The 20,758-nt window shown below is 38.7% G+C and overlaps 1 protein-coding gene across 1 annotated transcript in view; it reads left to right on the plus strand.

The window, feature by feature from the left end:
• Positions 1–11,521, plus strand: part of ZNF215 (zinc finger protein 215) — a 150,482-nt gene extending 138,961 nt beyond the window's left edge. The window contains exon 7 of the mRNA XM_032641977.1: positions 9,682–11,521. Coding sequence (XP_032497868.1) covers positions 9,682–10,553 — 872 coding nt within the window. The 3' untranslated portion in view covers positions 10,554–11,521. The remainder of the gene's footprint in view (positions 1–9,681) is intronic.
• Positions 11,522–20,758: the final 9,237 nt, after the last annotated feature.

The raw sequence follows: 20,758 nt of genomic DNA on the forward strand, positions 1-20,758 counted from the left end.
GTGTGTGTGTGTGTATTGTTTTTCATATTCTTTTCCATTATGGCTTATTATAGGATATTGAATATGGCTGCCTGTGCTATACAGTAGGCCCTTGTTAGTTATCCATTCTATATATAATAGTTTGCATTTGCTAATCCCAAACTCCCAATCCATCCCTCCCCTCCTCCCTCCCCCTTGGCAACAAGTCTGTTCTCTATGTCTGTGAGTCTGTTTCTGTTTAGTAGATAAGTTCATTTGTGTCATATTTTAGATTCCACATATAAGTGATACTATATGATTTTTTTTTCTGATTTACTTAGTGTGATAATCTCTGGGTCCATCCATGTTGCTGCAACTGGCATTATTTCATTCTTTTTAGAGCTGAGTAATATTCCATTGCATATATGTACCACGTCTTTACCATTCATCCGTCAATGGACATTTAGGTTGTTTCCATGTCTTGGCTATTGTAAATAGTGCTGCCATGAACATTGGGGTGCATGTATCTTTTCAAATTATAGTTTTGTGTGGATATATGCCCAGGAGTGGGACTGCTGGATCATATGGCAACTCTATTTTTAGTTTTTTAAGGAACCTCCATACTGTTCTCCATAGTGGCTGCACCAGTTTACATTCCCACCAACAGTGTAGGAGGAGGAACACAGACTCTTAACACAGGCAGAGTTGCCTGGGGCAGCCTCCCTGCCAAGTTTCCTCTTCTGTAATGTAACAGTGTTTACCTCCACATTACTGTGGGGATTAAATGAGTTGATATGTGTAGCACACTTAGAACAGCGTCTGGCATGTGGTGTTATATAAGCAAATGTTAGCCAACCTAACATTAAATCATATTCTCTCTTTTAAAGAAAAGGAACTGCTTTATACTAGGGTGACTCCAGTAATCTTCCATTTTTCCTTCTTTTACTGTAGACCTCCTTAACTTGTGCCTTCCTACCGTCAACGTAATCTCTTTATTCTTATTAACATTTTGTTTGTGAAATTAGAAATTGTTGTGTGCTTAATATAAATTTTAGTAAGTAAAGTATGAAGAGGAATATAACTCACCCTGTTACCTCATCGTGGTTTGTTTTCTTAAGCCATTTTCTTTGTGGTGATGTGTGCCTATGGCTTGTAAATATTTTTCAACAAAACTGGGATCATCGAGAATGTGTCATTATGTATTCTGCTCTTCTCACCTCATGTGATATCATGAACAAATACCCATTTAATTAGTCTATGAAAATGTGGTTTCTAATTTGCATATGACAGCCCCTCACACACATGTATAATAATTAACCATTCCCCACCCCAACTGTTAGACATTTAGTTTGTTGCCAGGTTTTCAGGCATATATGATTCCTTTCACAGGATTCCTTCTTAGAAGAGGAACTTCATCATCAAAGGGTATAACTATATTAACTGTCTTGTTACATTAGGTTATATTCTCTACAAAAGAACTATGTTGTCTACTACCAACTCATACTCACTAATAATGAGAGTGTTACTATCACTTTAGTTATTATATCTCTATTATCACCTGAGCAAACACTGGGTATCATTTACCTGAAATCTTTATTAATTTGTTAGGCAATTGACTCCATTTCTTCTTTCATAAGGTAAATCCTCTCCCTGATTATCCTTTCAACCACATTTCTCCCTGCTTTTTTTAACTTATATTTTCACCATTTCTGCCTCATTCTCCCATTAGCTTTTTAACATTTTCAGGTCATTATTAATTTTTTAACTTTCTCTCTCAACCCTACACCCTCTTCTAATACTCTGTTTCTCACCTCTTTATAGCCAGACTTCTCCGGGTGTTTTATACTTGCTTTTCTCTTTTTCTCACCTTTTATTCCTCAACCCGTTCCTGTTGAGCTTTTACCCGAAATACTAATCTTCAACAATTCTTGTTCAAGTCACTCATGACTTTATCGGAGTGAGCTTCAGGGGACACTTTTTAATTCCTTATCTCATTTGACTTCTCAACAGCAAGTGACACTGTTAACTGCTGCTCGTTCTGAAAACACTCCTAGGTTCCTGTAATACTCCTGAGTTTCTTCTCTTTCTGGCTAGTCTGTCTCTGTCTACTGCAGACCTGTCCTTCTCTACCTATCTAATACATTTCAGTTTTTCAACATTTGATCTCATCCTGTCTTCTCTTTTGACTCTGTATTTTCTTCCATCTACAACTGAAGCTTCAATGATCACACATTTATAGCAGCTTACAAGTTCATATCCCCAGCTCAGGCTTCAGCTCTGAACTAAAATTTATATACACATGACATTTCTCTTGGATGTCTCAAAGATGCCTTAAATTTCATAAAACCCAAGTGATTTTTTTCCTTTCCAGTATTCTTCCATTGTTCCCTAGCTGGATGAGCTGCCATCCATCCAGTTATACAAGTACAGTTTAAGTGTTATCCTTGACAGCCTCTTCTCCTTCATCTCTCTAATACTTGTTTTTTATCCTAAATATCTCTTAAATGTCTCTACTTCTCTATCTGCAATGCCATTACTGTAGTCCATGTCCTGTCGTCTCTCACCTGAACTATCACCATAGCCTCTTGTCTTAATACGAGATCTTGGCTTCCCTCTTAGCTCTGTCTCCCCTCCACAACGCCAGTGTTTGAACCACACTGCAGTCATGGAGATCATGGTTTATCATGTACTTGCTGAAACTTCTGTACTGAATCCAGTTTTGCTTACTTCACAACACACTTGTCCCTACCTACTTCTCCAACCTCATCTCACAGTACATCCTTTTTGCACTCAAACCACACTGATCTACTCTGTCAGCCAGCATCAAATATGTATTAGCATCTACTGTGCCCTGTGCACTCTGATAGGTGTTGGGGTTCAGTAGAGAAAAAACACTTCCATAGGGAACATATTTCTGTTGTCCCTTGAGTGTGGCTTGCCCTCTCCCATCACAGGACCTCTGTGCGTGTTGTTTCTTTACTTAATGCTCTTCCTCCTATCTTTGCCTAGTTGACTCCTATTCCTTCAGATCTCAAATAGGTCCATATCTCCTCAGGGAAGCATTTCTTAACTAGGTTAGTTTTTTCTATATACTCCCATAGCACCATATTCTTTTCCTCTTACCATTTATCACAAATATACTCTACATGTGTCTCTGTGAGTCTTTGTCTCACCCTAGGCTTTGTGTTCCTTGAGGGAAGGCAACGTGTCTCTTTCTGCCTACATTTATATCTGCGCCTTTTGCGCATATGTAGGAACCAAAGAAACAGATAGATAGATTGACAGATACTGGATTATGAGAAAAGTAAAAATTATTTGTTTTGGTCATCTGTGATTCAGTAAATGGTTCTTTTATGTCCATTATCAAGATTTTAGAGGTTTTTAATTGGTATATTATAAGCTTATGTTTAATTCTCACTATTGACCATATTTGTGGCAAATGAGATGTGTCTGAAGACATTTTTAAAAATTATTTTATTCATGGAGCCTGCCATATTTTTTATGTTATCATGTATCTCCCCCATTGTTTAATATCTGTTAATTTTATACATAAGAATTTTTCCATCCCAAAACTAAGGAACATTTTTTCATTTTATTCTGACTCCATCTACTTCATTATTTAAATATAATATACCTTAATCAATCTGGAATTTACTTCAGTAAATGTCATTTATTTTACCAGTTAATGGATTTTGGTGGATTAATGATGGCCACAAAATCTTTGTCACTCCCTCCATTGAAGTGTAGATGTTGTTTTCCCTCCCCTTGACTCTGAGCTGGCACTAGATTCTTTGATCAATAAAATGTAGCAGAAGTGACACTGTGCCAATTCCAGGTCTAGCCTGTAACAGGACTTGCAGCTTCCGCTTCTTTCTCCTGGAATTCAGCAGCCACTAGTTTTAGTACCCTGATACCACTATGCTTATGAGAAGCCCAACTTGGCCACATGGAACATGTATACACACACACAAATACACACATGCATCATGTATTTTTTTAAGATTTCCACAGTTTTTTGAATTGAAGTGTAGTTGATTTACAATGTTAGTTTCAGGTGTACAGCAAAGTGATTCCATATATATATGGAATATATATATATATATTCTTTTTCAGATTCTTTTCCCTTAATGGTTATTACAAAATACTGAGTACAGTTCCCTGTGCTATACAGTAGGTCCTTGTTGGTTATCTATTTTATATATAGAAGTGTGTATATATTAATCTCAAACTCCTAATTTATCCGTCCCCCCTTCCCCTTTGGTAACCATAAGTTTGTTTTCTATGTCAGTAGGTCTGTTTCTATTTTGTATTTAAGTTCATTTGTATCACTTTTTTTTTTTAGATTCCACATATGGGTGACATCATGATATTTGTCCTTTTCTTTCGGACTCATTTCATTTAGTATGATAATCTCTAGTCCATCCATGTTGCTGCAAATGGCATTATTTCATTCTTTTTTATAGCTGAGTAATATTCCATTGTATATATGTACCACATTGTTTTTATCCATTCCTCTGTTGATGGACACTTAGGTTGCTTCCACGTCTTGGCTATTGCAAATAGTGCTGCAGTGAACATTGAGGTGCATGTATCTTTTTTAATTATGGTTTTGTGTGGATATATGCCCAGTAGTGGGATTGCTGGGTCATATGGTAGTTCTATTTTTAGTTTTTTTAAGGAAACCTCCATACTGTTCTCCATAGTGGCTGTACCAATTTACATTCCCACCAACAATGTAGGATGGTTCCTTTTTCTCCACACCCTCTCCAGCATTTATTATTTATAGAATTTTTGATGATGGCCATTCTGACCAGTGTTAAGGTGATACCTCATTGTAGTTTTGATTTGCATTTCTCTAATAATTAGGGATGTTGAGCATCTTTTCATGTGCCTTTTGGGCATCTGTATGTCTTCTTTGGAGAAATGTGTATTTAGATCTTCTGCCCATTTTTTGATTGGGTTGTTTGTTTTTTTGATATTGAGATATATGAGCTGTCTGTATATTTTGAAAATTAATCCCTTATCAGTTGCATCATTTGCAAATATTTTTTCCCACTCTGTAGGTTGTCTTTTTCTTTTGTTTATGGTTTCCTTTGCTGTGTAAAAGCTTTTAAGTTTAATTAGGTCCCATTTATTTATTTTTGTTTTTATTTTCATTACTCTAGGAGATGGATCCAAAAAGATATTGCTGCATTTTATGTCAGAGTGTTCTGCCTACGTTTTTATAGGAGTTTTATAGTATCTGGTTTTACATTTAGGTTTTTAATCCATTTTGAGTTTATTTTTGTATATGGGGTTAGAGAATGTTCTAATTTCATTCTTTTACATGTAGCCTGTCCATTTTTCCTGGCACCACTTATTGAAGAGGCTGTCTTTTCTCCACTCTATATTCTTGCCTCCTTTATGGTGGATTAATTGACCGTAGGTGCATGGGTTTATTTCTGGGCTTTCTATCCTGTTTCACTGATCTGTATTTGTTTTTGTGCCAGCACCATACTGTTGTGATCACTGTAGCTTTGTAGTATAGTCTGAAGTCAGGGAGCCTGGTTCCTCCAGCTCCGTTTTTCTTTCTCAAGATTGCTTCAGCTATTCTCAAGATCGTCTTTTACGTTTCCATAGGAATTAAAAAATATTTTGTTCTGTGAAGAATGCCACTTTCACAGTATGTATATAGTAGTGTGTATATATTAATCTCAAACTCCTAATTTATCCCTTCCCCTTTCTCCTTTGGTAACCATAAGTTTGTGTAATGCCAATTACACAAAATGTAATTTGATAGAGATTGCATTGAATCTGTAGATTGCCTTAGGTAGTATAGTCATTTTGGCAATATTGATTCTTCCAATCCAAGAACATGTTATATCCTTCCATCTGTTTGTGTCATCTTCGATTTCTTTCATCAGCATCTTATAGTTTTCAGAGTACAGGTTTTTTGCCTCCTTAGGTAGGTTTACTCTTAGGTATTTTATTCTTTTTGATATGATGGTAAATGGGATTGTTTCCTTAATTTCTCTTTCTGATCTTTTGTTGTTAGTGTATAGAAATGCAACAGACTTCTGTGTATTAATTTTGTATCCTGCAACTCTACTGAATTCATTGATGAGCTCTAGTAGTTTTCTGGTAGCGTCTTTAGGATTTTCTACACACGTGTGTGTGTATGTGTGTGTATATATATGTGTGTGTGTATATATATATATATATATATTTTTTTTTTTTTTTTTTTTTTTTTGCAGTACGCAGGCGTCTCACTGTTGTGGCCTCTCCTGCAGTGGAGCACAGGCTCCGGATGCACAGGCTCAGTGGCCATGGCTCACGGGCCCAGCCGCTCTGTGGCATGTGGTATCTTCCCGGACCGGGGCATGAACCCGTGTCCCCTGCATCAGCAGGCAGACTCTCAACCACTGCACCACCAGGGAAGCCCCACACATGTATATTTTTAAGGCTCACCAAATGTTTCAGATATAGAACAAGAATCAACGATCCAAGTTTACTAGAGACAGTATAGGTAAATTTGGATAGAGAATATAAAGCCAGATTTTGGAGAGTTTAACTAACTAGGTGATTTGAGAAGTTGGGGGAAATTGTTAGGCCAAAGAAAGGCAGAGGTGGTTTGGCATGGGCTGGTCTCCAGGAGAGAAGTAGGCAGAGACCCAGAATTAGGATTATAGGCTAAGGTTTAAAGTGTTTATTTTTGTTTTAGGTTAGAGACTGGAACAAAGTCTTATAGATAAAGCACAGTTTATGAGTTTGGAATTAATGGTCAGGAATAAGCCAGTGATTTGAAATCTATTAGAGCAAAAAGAGAACAAATCATTCGTTAATATTATGTGTAAAGATAAACAATGGTATTAACACTAAAATCAACAGATTCTTAGGCCTATTACCATAATTATTTAATATTTACCTGAAGGTTTTAACTAATGAAAGAAAAATAAATGAAACAAATGAGAAAATTAATAGAAAAGAGAAAAATCTATTTGTGTATGATAACTTTCTACTTAGAAAATCCAAGAGACTCAGTATCAAAATGATTGTATCTGTTTAGAATTTCGTTAAGGTGGCCAGATATAAAATAAAAATATTAGCAGCTTTTCTACATATTAGAACCAAGTGACTTGAAAATAACAAAATACATGAGAGTGATTTTAAAAATAGAAATAAGGAAGTTGCATGAAAAATGAGTTGTACAAATATGAAGAGAACATAGATTTTCTTAGGGAAATACAACTAGGAATTTTGCTATTTAATAAATACTACTAGAACAAAATTACGGTTTTGGTCATCTATTATTTCTAACAAATTACCCAAAAACTTAGTGACTTAAAACAATTATTTTATTAATTCTCACAATTTCATGAGTTGACTTAGGAATTCTTACATTCCATATGATGTTCGCTGAGGATGCAGTGTTTTGGGAGCTTGACTGGGATGGAATGGCCAAGATGACTTGGCCATTCCAACTATGATCACATAGATGGAAGTTGATGCTAGCTGTCACTGGGAACTTAGCTAGTCCTGTGGACCACAACACCTATATATGGCCTCTACTGAGGCAAGGACTTCTCACAGCATGGCAACAAGGTTCTGAGAGGGAACATCCTGAGAGGAATTGAAAGCTGTGGGTCTTTTAAAGGCTAGGCCCAGGGACTTCCCTGGTGGCGCAGTGGTTAAGAATACGTCTGCCAATGCAAGGGACACAGGTTCGATCCCTGATCCGGGAAGATCCCACATGCTGAGGAGCAACTAAGCCCTGAGCTTTAGAGCCCGCGAGCTACAACTGCTGAGCGCATGCGCAACAGCTACTGAAGCCCACATGCCTAGAGCCCATGCTCTGCAACAAGAGAAGCCACCGCAACGAGAAGCCCGTGCACCACAATGAAGAGTAGCCCCCTCACTGCAACTAGAGAAAGCACAGTGAGACAAAGACCCAACGCAGCCAAAAATAAATTAATTAATTAAAAAAAAATTTTTTTAATAAAATAAAGGCTAGGCCCAGAAATAGTCTAGTATCACTTCTATCACATTGTGTTGGCCAAGCAGTCGCAGGATCAGCCCAGATTCCAGGGGAAGAAAAATAGACTCCACTTCTCTATGAGGAGAGTATCAGAGAAAGTGCCATAATTCTGATCTGCTATAGTCTGTCCTCTGGCCACAAATTAACTTTATTTTTCTCCCTTGTTAATTACATTTACTGTCTCCTAAGATGTCATTTCATTATGGCATCAATCTTGAAGTCCAGGAACTCATCCTGTAAATTAAGTCCAGGTTTGGAAGAGGTTCCTATCTCTCTGAAAACCTGTGAGTTAAAGGGACAAGTTATCTGCCCCCACACATCCAATATACACTGGTGAGGTAGAGACAGGAAAGCTACAATCGATATTTCCATTATATTCCTAGGCTTCATCCTAGGAGATTCTGATTTAATTGTCTAGTTTCCAGTATGGGCATTTTACAGACAAATAATGATTTCTCGTAGAGATTAGACTAAAGAAGCCTGAACTGATATATACTTGACAGAGCTGGATGTATCAGTGAGAGCTGCTTTGAGGTAAAAGTCATTTCATAAAGTAAAGTAATAGTACCTAAGGACAGATTAGATATGAGAGATAAAGAGCAATGGTTATTCAAGTTCTCTTCATGAACTCTAGTGTAAATGTTAGAAGGCCAGTGACTCACTGAATGAAAATGAGGACATTGAGGGAAGTTCTTTCCACATGGAAGATGATAGCCTCTCATTTGTTGAGTTTTGGAAGAGAGTAGGGATGGTCAAGTAGAGGTGTTCTAGTGACTGTGTGAAACTGCAAAGCTGAAGGTCTTGCTTGGCTACCAATAAAGTATAGAAGATAAAATCATTGGATATATCTGATGTTATGTGGAAAAGGAGAAAGAAGGGAAGTCAGTTAAATTTAATTTTTTTTTTAAATGCTAGAATATACAGTATACTGGGTATATTTATATAGAAACTAAGTGAAAAAAGAATTTGAGAAGGAAACTGGAACTCTATCAAATGAAATAGAGAAAATGAAGGCAGGTGAAAACAGAAGAACCCAACCTGAATCAGAATAGGTAAAGTTTTGAGTTCTAGGAAACACATAGAAGTGTCTGAGCACTGTTGGAATCAGGAGTGATTATTTTGAGCCCAGGATAAGACTGGTTTCCCTGCTATCATATATTACAGTTATTTCTGCCTCTGTTAAATGCAGGGAATAATTTCTCTGTATGGAAAATAGGGGCACTGTGATTGCAAGTTTGCTTTTAGCTGTTAAGCTGTGGGACCTATAAATTTAGACATGTTCCTGAAGAAATGATTAAATTGGTATTTTTGAAGGGCTATTATGTGGAACACCTTGGGGTAAAAGAGACAGGATGCTAGAGAAAGGAAGATTAGGTATAACTTTCACAGACTAGTTATGAACCAGTGATGGCTTGAACTGTGATATGCCATGCCATCCCAGTTCATATGCTGATATTTTACCTAAGTTCTGTGTATTCTCCTTAGTATTCTTGAATAGCTCTTATATTTTATGATCTCCTGATCCTTTTAAAAATATTTTTATCCCATTTATTTCTTCTTTAATCCTTGTTTTCTAACCTTGCCTCACATTTCCATTCTGTATTTAAAGACCCATAAAATATGCATATACCCTTATATGGCTTAGTGTCCCTTTCCTAATTAAGCAGTTTCCCTTCTTCTAGTTCATGGAATTTTAAATTTATTTTTAGACAGAGAGATAATTTCAGAAAATCAGGATTTAGTTCCAAAGCAGAGAATTTCTGGAGAAGAATCATCCCATGCAGTGATTATGACAAGACTGACTGAAAATGGACATCCTCCTTTAGATGCCTGGAAAAGTGATGATTGGTTATATAAGAACCAGGAACACTGGGACATAAATTTGCCACAAGAAGCTTTCGTTCATAATGCAGTCTACACTGAGGGGGGAGACTTTGAATATAGTGAAAATAAGGAAAGCTTTGATGTTAAGTCAGTTAACTCAACTTTTGACACACAACAGGGAGTTCCTATGAGAAGGGGTTCCCCAAAGTGTGGTCAGCTTAAAACTAACTTCGAATTTAATTTAGACTCAGTAGGTAAGCAACATTCAGAATATAACGGAAGTGGGAATGCCTTGAACTTGAATACAAATACTCAGCACCCAAAAAGTCATGCCACAGTGAATTCCTATGAATGTCATCAGTGTGGGAAGGCCTTCAGCCGCAGTTCGTCTCTTGTTCGACATCAGATCATTCACACAGGAGAGAAACCCTATAAATGCAACGAATGTGGAAGATTCTTCAACCGACGTACAAACCTTACTAAGCATCAAAAAATTCACACTGAAGCAAAGGCCTCCGAAGGCAATAAATATGTAAAACTCCTCAGTCAGCCTGAAGACAGTAATAAAAATCCAAGATTCTGTTCTGCAAATAATCCCTATGAATGTGTTAACTGTGGAAAATCCTTCACCCGGAGCTCCTCACTTATTCGACATCAAGTGATTCATACAGGAGAGAAACCATTCAAATGTAAGGAATGTGAGAAAACTTTCAACAGGAGTTCAAACCTGATTAAACACCAAAAACTTCATACTTGAGAGAAGTCCTATGACAGGAAGAATGTGGGATTATCTTCAGTCAGAACTCATTCAAAGTCCATGAATTTATTCTGGAAGGAATCCTGTGAATATAGTAAATGAAAGAAAATGTTTGTTGGAGATTATTCTTTAATTGATATGACTGAATTAATATGGAGATAAATCTGTTATTGGATAGAAATCTGAGGGAGCTTTTCCAGGCTTCAAATGAAGTCATAAGGGTTCAGAGTTAAACATATCCACATGATAGTGTTTGTCTGTCATTATTCCGATATCCATTATCATCATCTTCCCCTAGTTCATAAATGGAACCTATGGAATACTTATATTCATCTGATCTATTGATGAAGTAGATATTAGGGAGGAGCCAAGCAATACCCTTGGAGTTGACATCTAATAAAACTCAAACTTTCAGTCCTTATAAGAAGGTCACAAGAAACCAGGAACTCACAAGAATATATCCATAGAAAGACACTTCTAAGGACTGACTCTGAATTAATGGCAAAGACCACAGTGACAGCCAATTACTTCACACCTAGTAATATCCTTAGGTGTCCTCGTGTGGAGTGGGGACTGGAATTGGAAGAGGGTTTTCAACTGCAATGGTGGGTGGATGTGTTGTTAATCTACATGTATTCTCAAGATCTGCATTTGTTGAAGTACTGTTTGGGATGTAGGCTTGAGAGACATCCATAGCCTTGGGCTGTCATTTATCCCAAACATTAAAAGGTGAACAGAGTGTCCTAATACTCTGTGTACCAGAACTGCCTCTTTTTTCTGTAAGCTACATCAGGATCCCAAAGGGTTCTTGAGACAAGATGTTTATCTTAATTTGCCCCCAAAGATTCATACTGGAGACATTGCCAATGAATGTTGATGGTGACTTTTGTCAGAGTTCATATGTTATCCAAAAGCAGAAAACATTCTGGAGTGAACTCCTATGATGAGTTAATAAATGTGAAAAATTATTCTATGTTCATGTGTTCATTCTTTACATCACAAGCTGTTAAATTAAGACAAAACCCTACACAAGTATAGATAATTGACAGGGAAATTCATATAAACATAAGGCAACTTGTGGAGAATCCTAAGAGAAAAACACTCTGAACATAGGAAATTCTTGAGGTATCTAGTTCAGTCACTCATCAAAGCAATGACATGTTTAATATAATGGATTATGACATTCTCCTTTTAGGCATTCTGAGTCCAATAGTTCACCTTTTTTATAAGCTATACTTTTCTTTTGGCTGGTTGAAAGATAAAAGTACTATTTTCATTTGTTATCTTTTTTCTCAACAGCTAGCTATTTGGGCCTAAGTAAAATACTTATTTTTACTCCTAAGTCTCTACACTTTCCAAAAATTAAAAGATCTATATACTATTTACTAAGCTAAACATACTTGGATTCGAAGAAAACCCCTTTAGAGTACACTTAACATTTACTTTTTGCAGAAGAGTTACAGCCAGTTAACATCTTCCAGCCTTTTTCCATAAACCTATCAATAAACATTTGAATTTCATCATGTGCATTCAAAGGCAGGTATCTAAGCTGAAATATGAAGAAAGTGAAAATTAGCTAGATTGTGTGTGGTGGAGTGTGGGAATGTTAGAAGAGATGAAAAAAGAGAAACAGTACAGAGCTACAGAGTGATGAGGGCATGGCATCAGGAAACACGTTCACTGACTGGAAAGTGGCACTGGAAAAGAGTGGAGCAGGAATACACAGAGGAGAAATTAGAGGGAGACTCAAAGGCCAGATCGTGAAAGGCCTTGTAAGCCACCTTAGAAGTTTGGACTTCATGCTAAAGCTAATGGCAAAAAGTGAAATTCCTGTCGCCACAATTATTCAGTGCTCTGAAAGTGCCAGTTGGAATAATGAGAAAAGGAAAATAAATGGAAATTGGAAAGGAGAAAATCATTTGCTGATGATGTGGTAGACCATTAGGACAACCTAAAAAAATCAATTGAAAAACTTAAATTTAATAAGTTAATTCAGATATACTACATACACCCCACTTCCCTCAAAAAATACCTTGAATAAATGGAAACATGTTTCTGGATGAGAAGATAATTGTAGAGATGTTCAATCTCCCCACATTAAACCATTCTAATCAAATATTTCATTAGGAAGATTATTTCACCAAGTGATTATAAAGTTTATTTTGTAGAAGTAACAAGTTAAAATAGCTATATAGCTTTTTATTAAAGGGGGATGATAAGAGGAGTCTTACTACTAGTAACATAGTGCAGTACTAACCTAGGAATTGACATCTCTGGGACAGAATTGATTGTAACTAGACCTAGATGTTTGTAAGAATTTAGCATGTTATAAATTATCACTTCACATTGGTGTGGAAAAAAGAATAGTTAATATTACATTTATATCATATGCAGGTATATTAATTAGGTGAATATATAATATAGGCTGATATTAAAATCAAAAATTAAAAGTTGAACATCAATGAAAACTGGTCTAAAAAATTAACTGCCAATTCATGATAAAAGTATAACCAATAGACATGGGGGAAAATACTATCTTCACCAATAATAAAAACATAACACTTGGGGCTAATAACATATGAAAGGAATATTAAAGCTCAGTTTTACCAGGACTGTCAAAATGGCAACTCATAACCACTAACAGGAGTGTAAATAATTCCTACCTTTTTGGAGAGCTGATTTGACGTGTATGAAGAGCCTTTAAAAAGTCAGTACACAGAGGGAACAGATCAGGAGTTAAGGATTCAGGAACCTCAAGAATGCATGTGTTTCCCCAGAGGGCAGCACTGGATGCACAGTCTACAATAGGAAAGTGCAAGAAAGCTGCAGAAAGGACCAGGCATCCAGCCTACAAAGCAAGGGAGTAATTGCAGAGCTCAACCTGAGATAGCAAAAAAGAACAAGTATGACTCTAGAACCACCAGACTCAGCAACAGCAGCAGCAACAACAGTCACTGAGGAACTAGGTCGGAGATGAGCTAGAGGTGGGGCTTCCCTGGTGGCGCAGTGGTTAAGAATCCGCCTGCCAATGCAGGGGACACGGGTTCAATCTCTGGTCCGGGAAGATCCCACATGCTGCGGAGCAACTAAGCCTGTGCACCACAACTACTGAGCCCATGCGCCACAACTACTGAAGCCCACGCGCTCTAGGGCCCATGTGCTGCAACTACTGAGCCTGCACTCCAGAGCCTGCGAGCCACCACTACTGAGCCCATGTGCTGCAACTACTGAGCCCACGTGCCACAACTAGTGAAGCCCACGCACCTAGAGCCCGTGCTCTGCAACAAGAGAAGCCACCGAAATGAGAAGCCCACGCACCGCGACGAAGAGTAGCCCCTGCTAGCCGCAATTTGAGAAAGCCCACATACAATGAAGACCCAACACAGCCAAAAATAAATTAAAATTAAATTAAATTTTAAAAAAGATGAGCTGGGGCAAGGCAAGCATATCACCCAGGCTCTCTTACATATACTTAAATATATCAATAAGCACTTAAATATTTGTCCATCTGTTTCATATTTAGGAAGCTGTGGTCAAGTTGTTATTGGCACAGATTCCTCTGGATCAAACAAAACACTGTTAATTCCTACCCTCCTGTAACTTATTGCAGTAATTATGACCCTTTGTCTCTAACACATGCCCACCATCTGTCATCTGCCACTTTTGAGTTATATGATTACCGTTAAGATCAAGAAACCCATTTCCATTGCAGCAATTTTCATCATCATCTCTAGCCTACACAGAACAGACACAGCAAAGCTCTTCAAGGATGTCTTTGCTCCCCTTTCAAAACATCCCTTAACTCTGGAGAAGAGAATAATAATAAATCCTTTCCAATATTCCATCACCCTGCACCTCTGAACACTATTCTCTATGGTATTCGAGAAGTTATGTTATTAGAAGTAGGTCAAGTTTGATTCCAGGTTTTAATTACCCAGTTTAACAGAATAGGTTGCTCTTTCAGATGTTTAAAGCAACACGTTAAACTCCAGGTTCCAGATGTTTGCACCCATGACGATGAATTCAACCCAAATGTAACTTATATTTGGTCCATCATAGACTCCCACACTTTCTCTCCCGGCTCTTGCTAATGTAATTACTGAGGTCTTGTAATTCGTACAGTACTAATTGGTATCTCCTCTAGGAGCAGGGAATGCTTGCATTTTTTTCTATCAGGGTTAAGTTGGGATCTAAATCTCATTATGGGCCTGGAGCCACTGACAGTGGTGGGGAAGCGCACTGAAGAGATGTGGTATCAGTTTGTGAGGCAAATGCTCCAGATGTAATCAAGAGTAAACTTGGAGTGGAGGTCTGACACCCTCGAATAAGCAGATAAGGGATATTGTTGTTATTGACAAGAGAGGTTCAGAGGAATGGGGTGGCTGTGTTCTTAGCCTCACTGGTGTCTACCCAAATGCCTATCCATTGCTCTTCATCAGTTCTCTTACCATATCTCTGACCAGGTTATGAATTTAATTAGTGCTGCAATTTTGCAACCATTTCAGTCAGAGTGTGATTTGGTCCTCAGCCGTATTTGCCTTGCAGCCGTTGATAACAAGCGCTAAAAACTATACTAAAAAAACCAAAACAACAACAACAAAAAAAACTGACAGACAGAACCCTAGGACAAATGGTAAAAGCAAAGCTATACAGACAGAATCACACAAAGAAGCATACACATACACACAAAAAGTGAAAAAGGAAAAAATATATTAAAAAAGACAGCAACCAAATCAATAAACATCTACCAATGATAATAAACTCTAAATACTAAACTAAGATAAACATAAAACCAGAAACCAATTAGATGCAGAAAGCAAACCCCAAGTCTACAGTTGCTCCCAAAGTCCACCGCCTCAATTTTGGGATGACTCGTTGTCTATTCATGTATTCCACAGATGCAGGGTACATCAAGTTGATTGTGGAGCTTTAATCCGCTGCTCCTGAGGCTGCTGGGAGAAATTTCCCTTTCTCTTCTTTGTTCTCACAGCTCCCAGGGCTCAGCTTTGGATTTGACCCCGCCTCTGCGTATAGGTCGCCTGAGGGCGTCTGTTCTTCGCTCAGACAGGACGGGGTTAAAGGAGCAGCTGCTTCGGGGACTCTGGCTCACTCAGGCCGGGGGAGGAGGGGGGGAGGAGTGCGGGTGCGGGGCGAGCCTGCGGCGGCAGAGGCCAACGGGACGTTGCACCAGCCTGAGGCGCACCGTGCGTTCTCCCGGGGAAGTTGTCCCTGGATCCCGGGACCCTGGCAGTGGCGGGCTGCACAGGCTCCCGGGAGCGGAGGTGTGGATAGTGACCTGTGCTCGCACACAGGCTTCTTGGTGGCTGCAGCAGCAGCCTTAGCGTTTCATGCCAGTCTCTGGGGTCAGCGCTGATAGCCGCGGCTCTCGCCTGTCTCTGGAGCTCGTTTAGGAGGTGCTCTGAATCCCCTCTCCTCGCGCACCCCAAAACAATGGTCTCTTGCCTCTTAGGCAGGTCCAGACTTTTCCCCGGACTCCCTCCCGGCTAGCTGTGGCGCACTAGCCCCCTTCAGGCTGTGTTCACGCAGCCAACCCCAGTCCTCTCCCTGCGCTCCGACCTCCGAAGCCCGAGCCTCAGCTCCCAGACCCGCCCGCCCCGGCGGCTGAGCAGACAAGCCTCTCGGACTGGTGAGTGCTGGTCGGTACCGATCCTCTGTGCGGGAATCCCTCCGCTTTGCCCTCCGCGCCCCTGTTGCTGCGCTCTCCTCCGTGGCTCCGAAGCTTCCCCCTCCGTCTCCACCAGTGAAGGGCCTTCCTCCTGTGTGAAGACCTTTCCTCCTTCACGGCTCCCTCCCAGAGGGGCAGTCCCGTCCCTATTCTTTTGTCTCTGTTTTTTCTTTTTTCTTTTGCCCTATCCAGGTACGTGGGGAGTTTCTTGCCTTTTGGGAGGCCTGAGGTCTTCTGCCAGCGTTCAGTAGGTGTTCTGTAGGAGTTGTTCCACATGTAGATGTATTTTTGATGTATTTGTGGGGAGGAAGGTGATCCCCATGTCTTACTCCTCCGCCATCTAGAAGGTCTCCTCCCAGCCGCTGAAAATGAGGAACTACTTAAAAACTGCCGTAGGGACCTTTTGGTGATCCTTTTCTGTTTCTTAATTGTATGCTCACAGCTCTTGTTTACTCTTGTTCTCTATGTTTATTCTTGAAGGTGACAGAGAAGCTAGATGGCTCCAAATTTTTAAAATCATTATTTTCATCATAGCAACTGAATGTCATAGCCACTTGATCTCTCAACACCTTGCCCTCTACCTGCACTTTTCTTCAATTCTGCCACTAGTGATAATTTGGGAAATCTCTATACCCTAAAATTAATTTTCTCCTCCAGCAAGGAGGTTATCTCTGTGCTGCTCCCAGTAACCCAATCCTGAACCCCATTTAGAGGATCTATTTTCTAGGACCACTTTGGTCCCAGTAAGTATTTCAGTCTGGGTCCCAGCAGGAAACAGGTTCTAATTTTAATATAATTTGATAATAGTTTAACAATCTGGGACTATTTAAAGAGGTGTGGGCAGAGTTTAGGGAAACCACAAGAAATAGGGAAGTATTCCAGTGGTAGTAACAAGGGGATGTTTTATTCCTAGGCCTGAAGAGGAAGAGGAAGGAGCCATCTCCAGAAACGGGAAGGGAGAAAGTCATGTAAAGAAGGCACTTTGGTAAGAGCTGTGACTTCAGATCTAGAAGAGCAGCCAGTCAAAATTAACCCTCCAGTCTGTCAGGGCTTCCCATTGGCCAAACCTAGTCAAAGCCAGAGGGCTCGGGAGCCTATTGATATAGTACATTTAGGCCAGCCTCCCAATGTTGGAGAAGGATAGGAGTGGATTTAGAAAGGCAAATGGAAGATGTCTGATACAGGATCCAAAATGACCTGATGAGGGACTTTTAGTGGACTTTAGTCTTCCTGAATATATCTATGATTCACATCCTTGGGAGTCCAGCTCTCCTTGGACTAGCTTCTGTACCCAATTAGGTTATCTGTAGCATAAGTAGAAGTATTTTTGTTTGTTTTTGAGATACAACTGACATATAACATTAGTTTCAGGTATACAACATAATGATTCAATATTTGTATATATTGTGATCACAAGAAATCTAGTTAACATCCATCACCACACGTTACAAATTTTTTTTCTCGTGATGAGAACATTTAAAATTTACTCTCAGCAACTTTGAAATATACAATAGAGTATTATTAACTATAATCTCCATACTATACATTGCATCCCCAAGACTTACTTATGTTATAACTGATAGTTTGTGCCTGTTAACCGCATTCACCCATTTCACCCCCCCTCACTCTTGACAACCACCAGTCTGTTCTCTGTATCTATGAGTTTGGTGGGTTTTTTTTGGGGGGGGGGTTAAGATTCCACATATAAGTGAGATCATACAGTGTTTGTCTTTCTCTAACTTATTTCACTTAGCATAATACCCTCAAGATCCATCTGTGTTATTGCAGATGGCAAGATTTCCTTCTTTTTATGGCTGAATAATATTCCATTGTGTATAAATATACATACTGCATCTTCTTTATCCATTTATGCATCAGTGGACACTTAGGTTGCTTCCATGTCTTGGCTATTGTAATTAATGCTGCTGTGAACATGGTAGTGCAGATATCTTTCCGATTTAGTGTTTTCATTTTTTTAGGATAAATACCCAGAACTGGAATTGCTGGGTCATACAGTAGTTCTATTTATAATTTTTTTAAGAACCTCCATACTCTTCTCCATAATGGCTGTACCAATTTACATTCCCACCGACAGTGCACAAGGGCTCCCTTTTCTCCACATCCTTGCTAATACATATTATTTCTTATCTTTTTGATAGCCACTCTAATAGATGTGAGGTGATATCTCACTGTGGTTGTTTTTTTTCTCACTGTGGTTTTGATTTGCATCTCCCTGATGATTAGTGATGTAAAGCTCCTTTTCATGTACCTTTTGTCTTTGTAAAAACGTCTATTCCAATCCTCTGCCTATTTTTTAATTAGATTGTTTGTTTTTGCTATTGAGTTGTGTTTATATATTTTGGATATTAACCCCTTACCAGATATACTGTTTGCAAATATTTTCTCCCATTTGGTAGGTTGCCTTTTCATTTTGTTGATGGTTTCTTTTGCTTGGCAGAAACTTTTCGGTTTGATGTAGTCTCACTTATTTTTGCTTTTGCTGACTTTGCTTCTGGTGTCAAATCTAAAAAATCATCTCTAAATCTGAAGTCAGATAAAACTGTGAGTTGCTTAAAATGTACATCCTGGTGATTTGATACATATACACTGTGAAAGGATTCCCCCCATCTAGTTAATTAATACATCACCTCCAGGCCAGCCAAACTTCTTGAAGGTGTTGTCCATACTGGCTCTGTACTGATGATCCCACTAACACATACCAGTACTTTTTTCAAGTTTGTGTATTTCTTTAAATAAAAAAAAGTATTTCTATTGTTTGCACTAAATTATGACTGGATTATGAACAGTGGCTCTGCCTGGGATCTATTCATTATTACCTTAATAGATGTGATCTTTGAACTTAGTAATTTACCAATACTAGTTCTGCTCTGTCAATTTTCTTCAAGGATTCCTTGATATTCAAGTTGATTTCTCTTGCCCTCATTACTTCATTTTGATGTTGTAATGACTGAAATAGGTTATTTCTTAAAAGAAGGATCTACTGTTGTTTGTCAGAGACATTAACTAGGTACCACTCTAGCAAGTGAGGAAAATCATAAGAGATATCACTTACTAAATATACGTGACAATGAGTTTAGTGGCTAAAAAAACAGTTTCTGAGAAATAAAAATACATAGGATTAGTATTTTGATTTCCTTTTTTTAATGAAAATGCTTCTTATAAAACATTTCATCTCCTAATATAGTCTTAAGAGATATGGAAAATCAAACTTCTAGGTTTTAATCCTGGATTTGCTACTAATTTGTCCTATAACCAGTTATTTAACTTGTGACTCTGATTTCTCACCTGAGAAGGGGGATAACTGGCCCACATTTTGATTGTTATACAGCTCAAATGAAATAATATATTATTTATTACTGAAGTACAAGAGTTGCAAATGAAATGCAAATATATAATTTTCATTATTATTAGCACTCAGTGATGTAGCAGTGTTTGGCTCATGGTAATTGCTCAAAAGTCCCAGCCATTATAACTATAATAATTGACCAAAGAAGCAATAGCCTGGCTCAGAAATTAACAATCAACCCTCCAAAACATCAAATGCAATGAATTCTAGTTCCAGGGATGAAGGATTCCTCAACTGTATGTGTTCAGGCTTTCTAAGAGTCAAACTTCTTTTTCTGTGGAAGAACCTGTAGCACCAGAATTCATCATAGATAGAGCAGTTCATGTTTAGACAGGGATAAATCCCACCCTACCCCACCACCTACTTTAATATATTGATATTTTCAATTATGAAATGGTTGGAAATTTTCTTTCAAAAGGAGAGAGGCGTGCCTTTACTTTTCCCATCTATCATTGAACCAGGAAAGGAAGGTAACAACTCTTGGAGACCTATTCAGAGCTAAAATATAAACTACGGAAAAATCCATTCAAAAATCCTGTGCCTGTGTTAGTACTCTCAAATATCTGAATGTGTGTCTGCGTTTATACATGTGAATGCAGGCTTACCAAGGATAGCAGACACTGACTAGATCAAAGCAGTTATTTCTAAAACAACAAAGTCCAGCAAAAACGAACGCTCGGGAGCATATTCACCAGTTGCCTGACAACCTAAGGTGGGTACTGATGGGGATCTGCCCAGGTGGAAGACAGCAGGAGAGCAAAGGGGGCATTTTGCCACTGGAAGATAAAACCAAAGATATCTGGTCTAATACTAAAATATAGGCATAACTTGGAGATATTGTGGGTTCGGTTCCAGACCACCTCAATAAAGAAAATAATGCAATAAAGCGAGTCACATGAAATTTTTTTTTTTTTTTTTTTGGTTTCGCAGTGCTATGAAAGTCATGTTTACACTATACTGTAGTCTATTAAGTGCACAATAGCGTTATTTCTAAAAGAAACAATATACAGGGCTTCCCTGGTGGTGCAGTGGTTGGGAGTCCGCTTGCTGATGCAGGGGACGGGGGTTCGTGCCCCGGTCCGGGAGGATCCCACATGCCGCGGAGCGGCTGGGCCCGTGAGCCATGGCCGCTGAGCCTGCGCGTCCGGAGCC

This window comes from Phocoena sinus, chromosome 8, assembly GCF_008692025.1.
Source record: "Phocoena sinus isolate mPhoSin1 chromosome 8, mPhoSin1.pri, whole genome shotgun sequence".
Lineage (NCBI taxonomy): Eukaryota > Metazoa > Chordata > Mammalia > Artiodactyla > Phocoenidae > Phocoena > Phocoena sinus.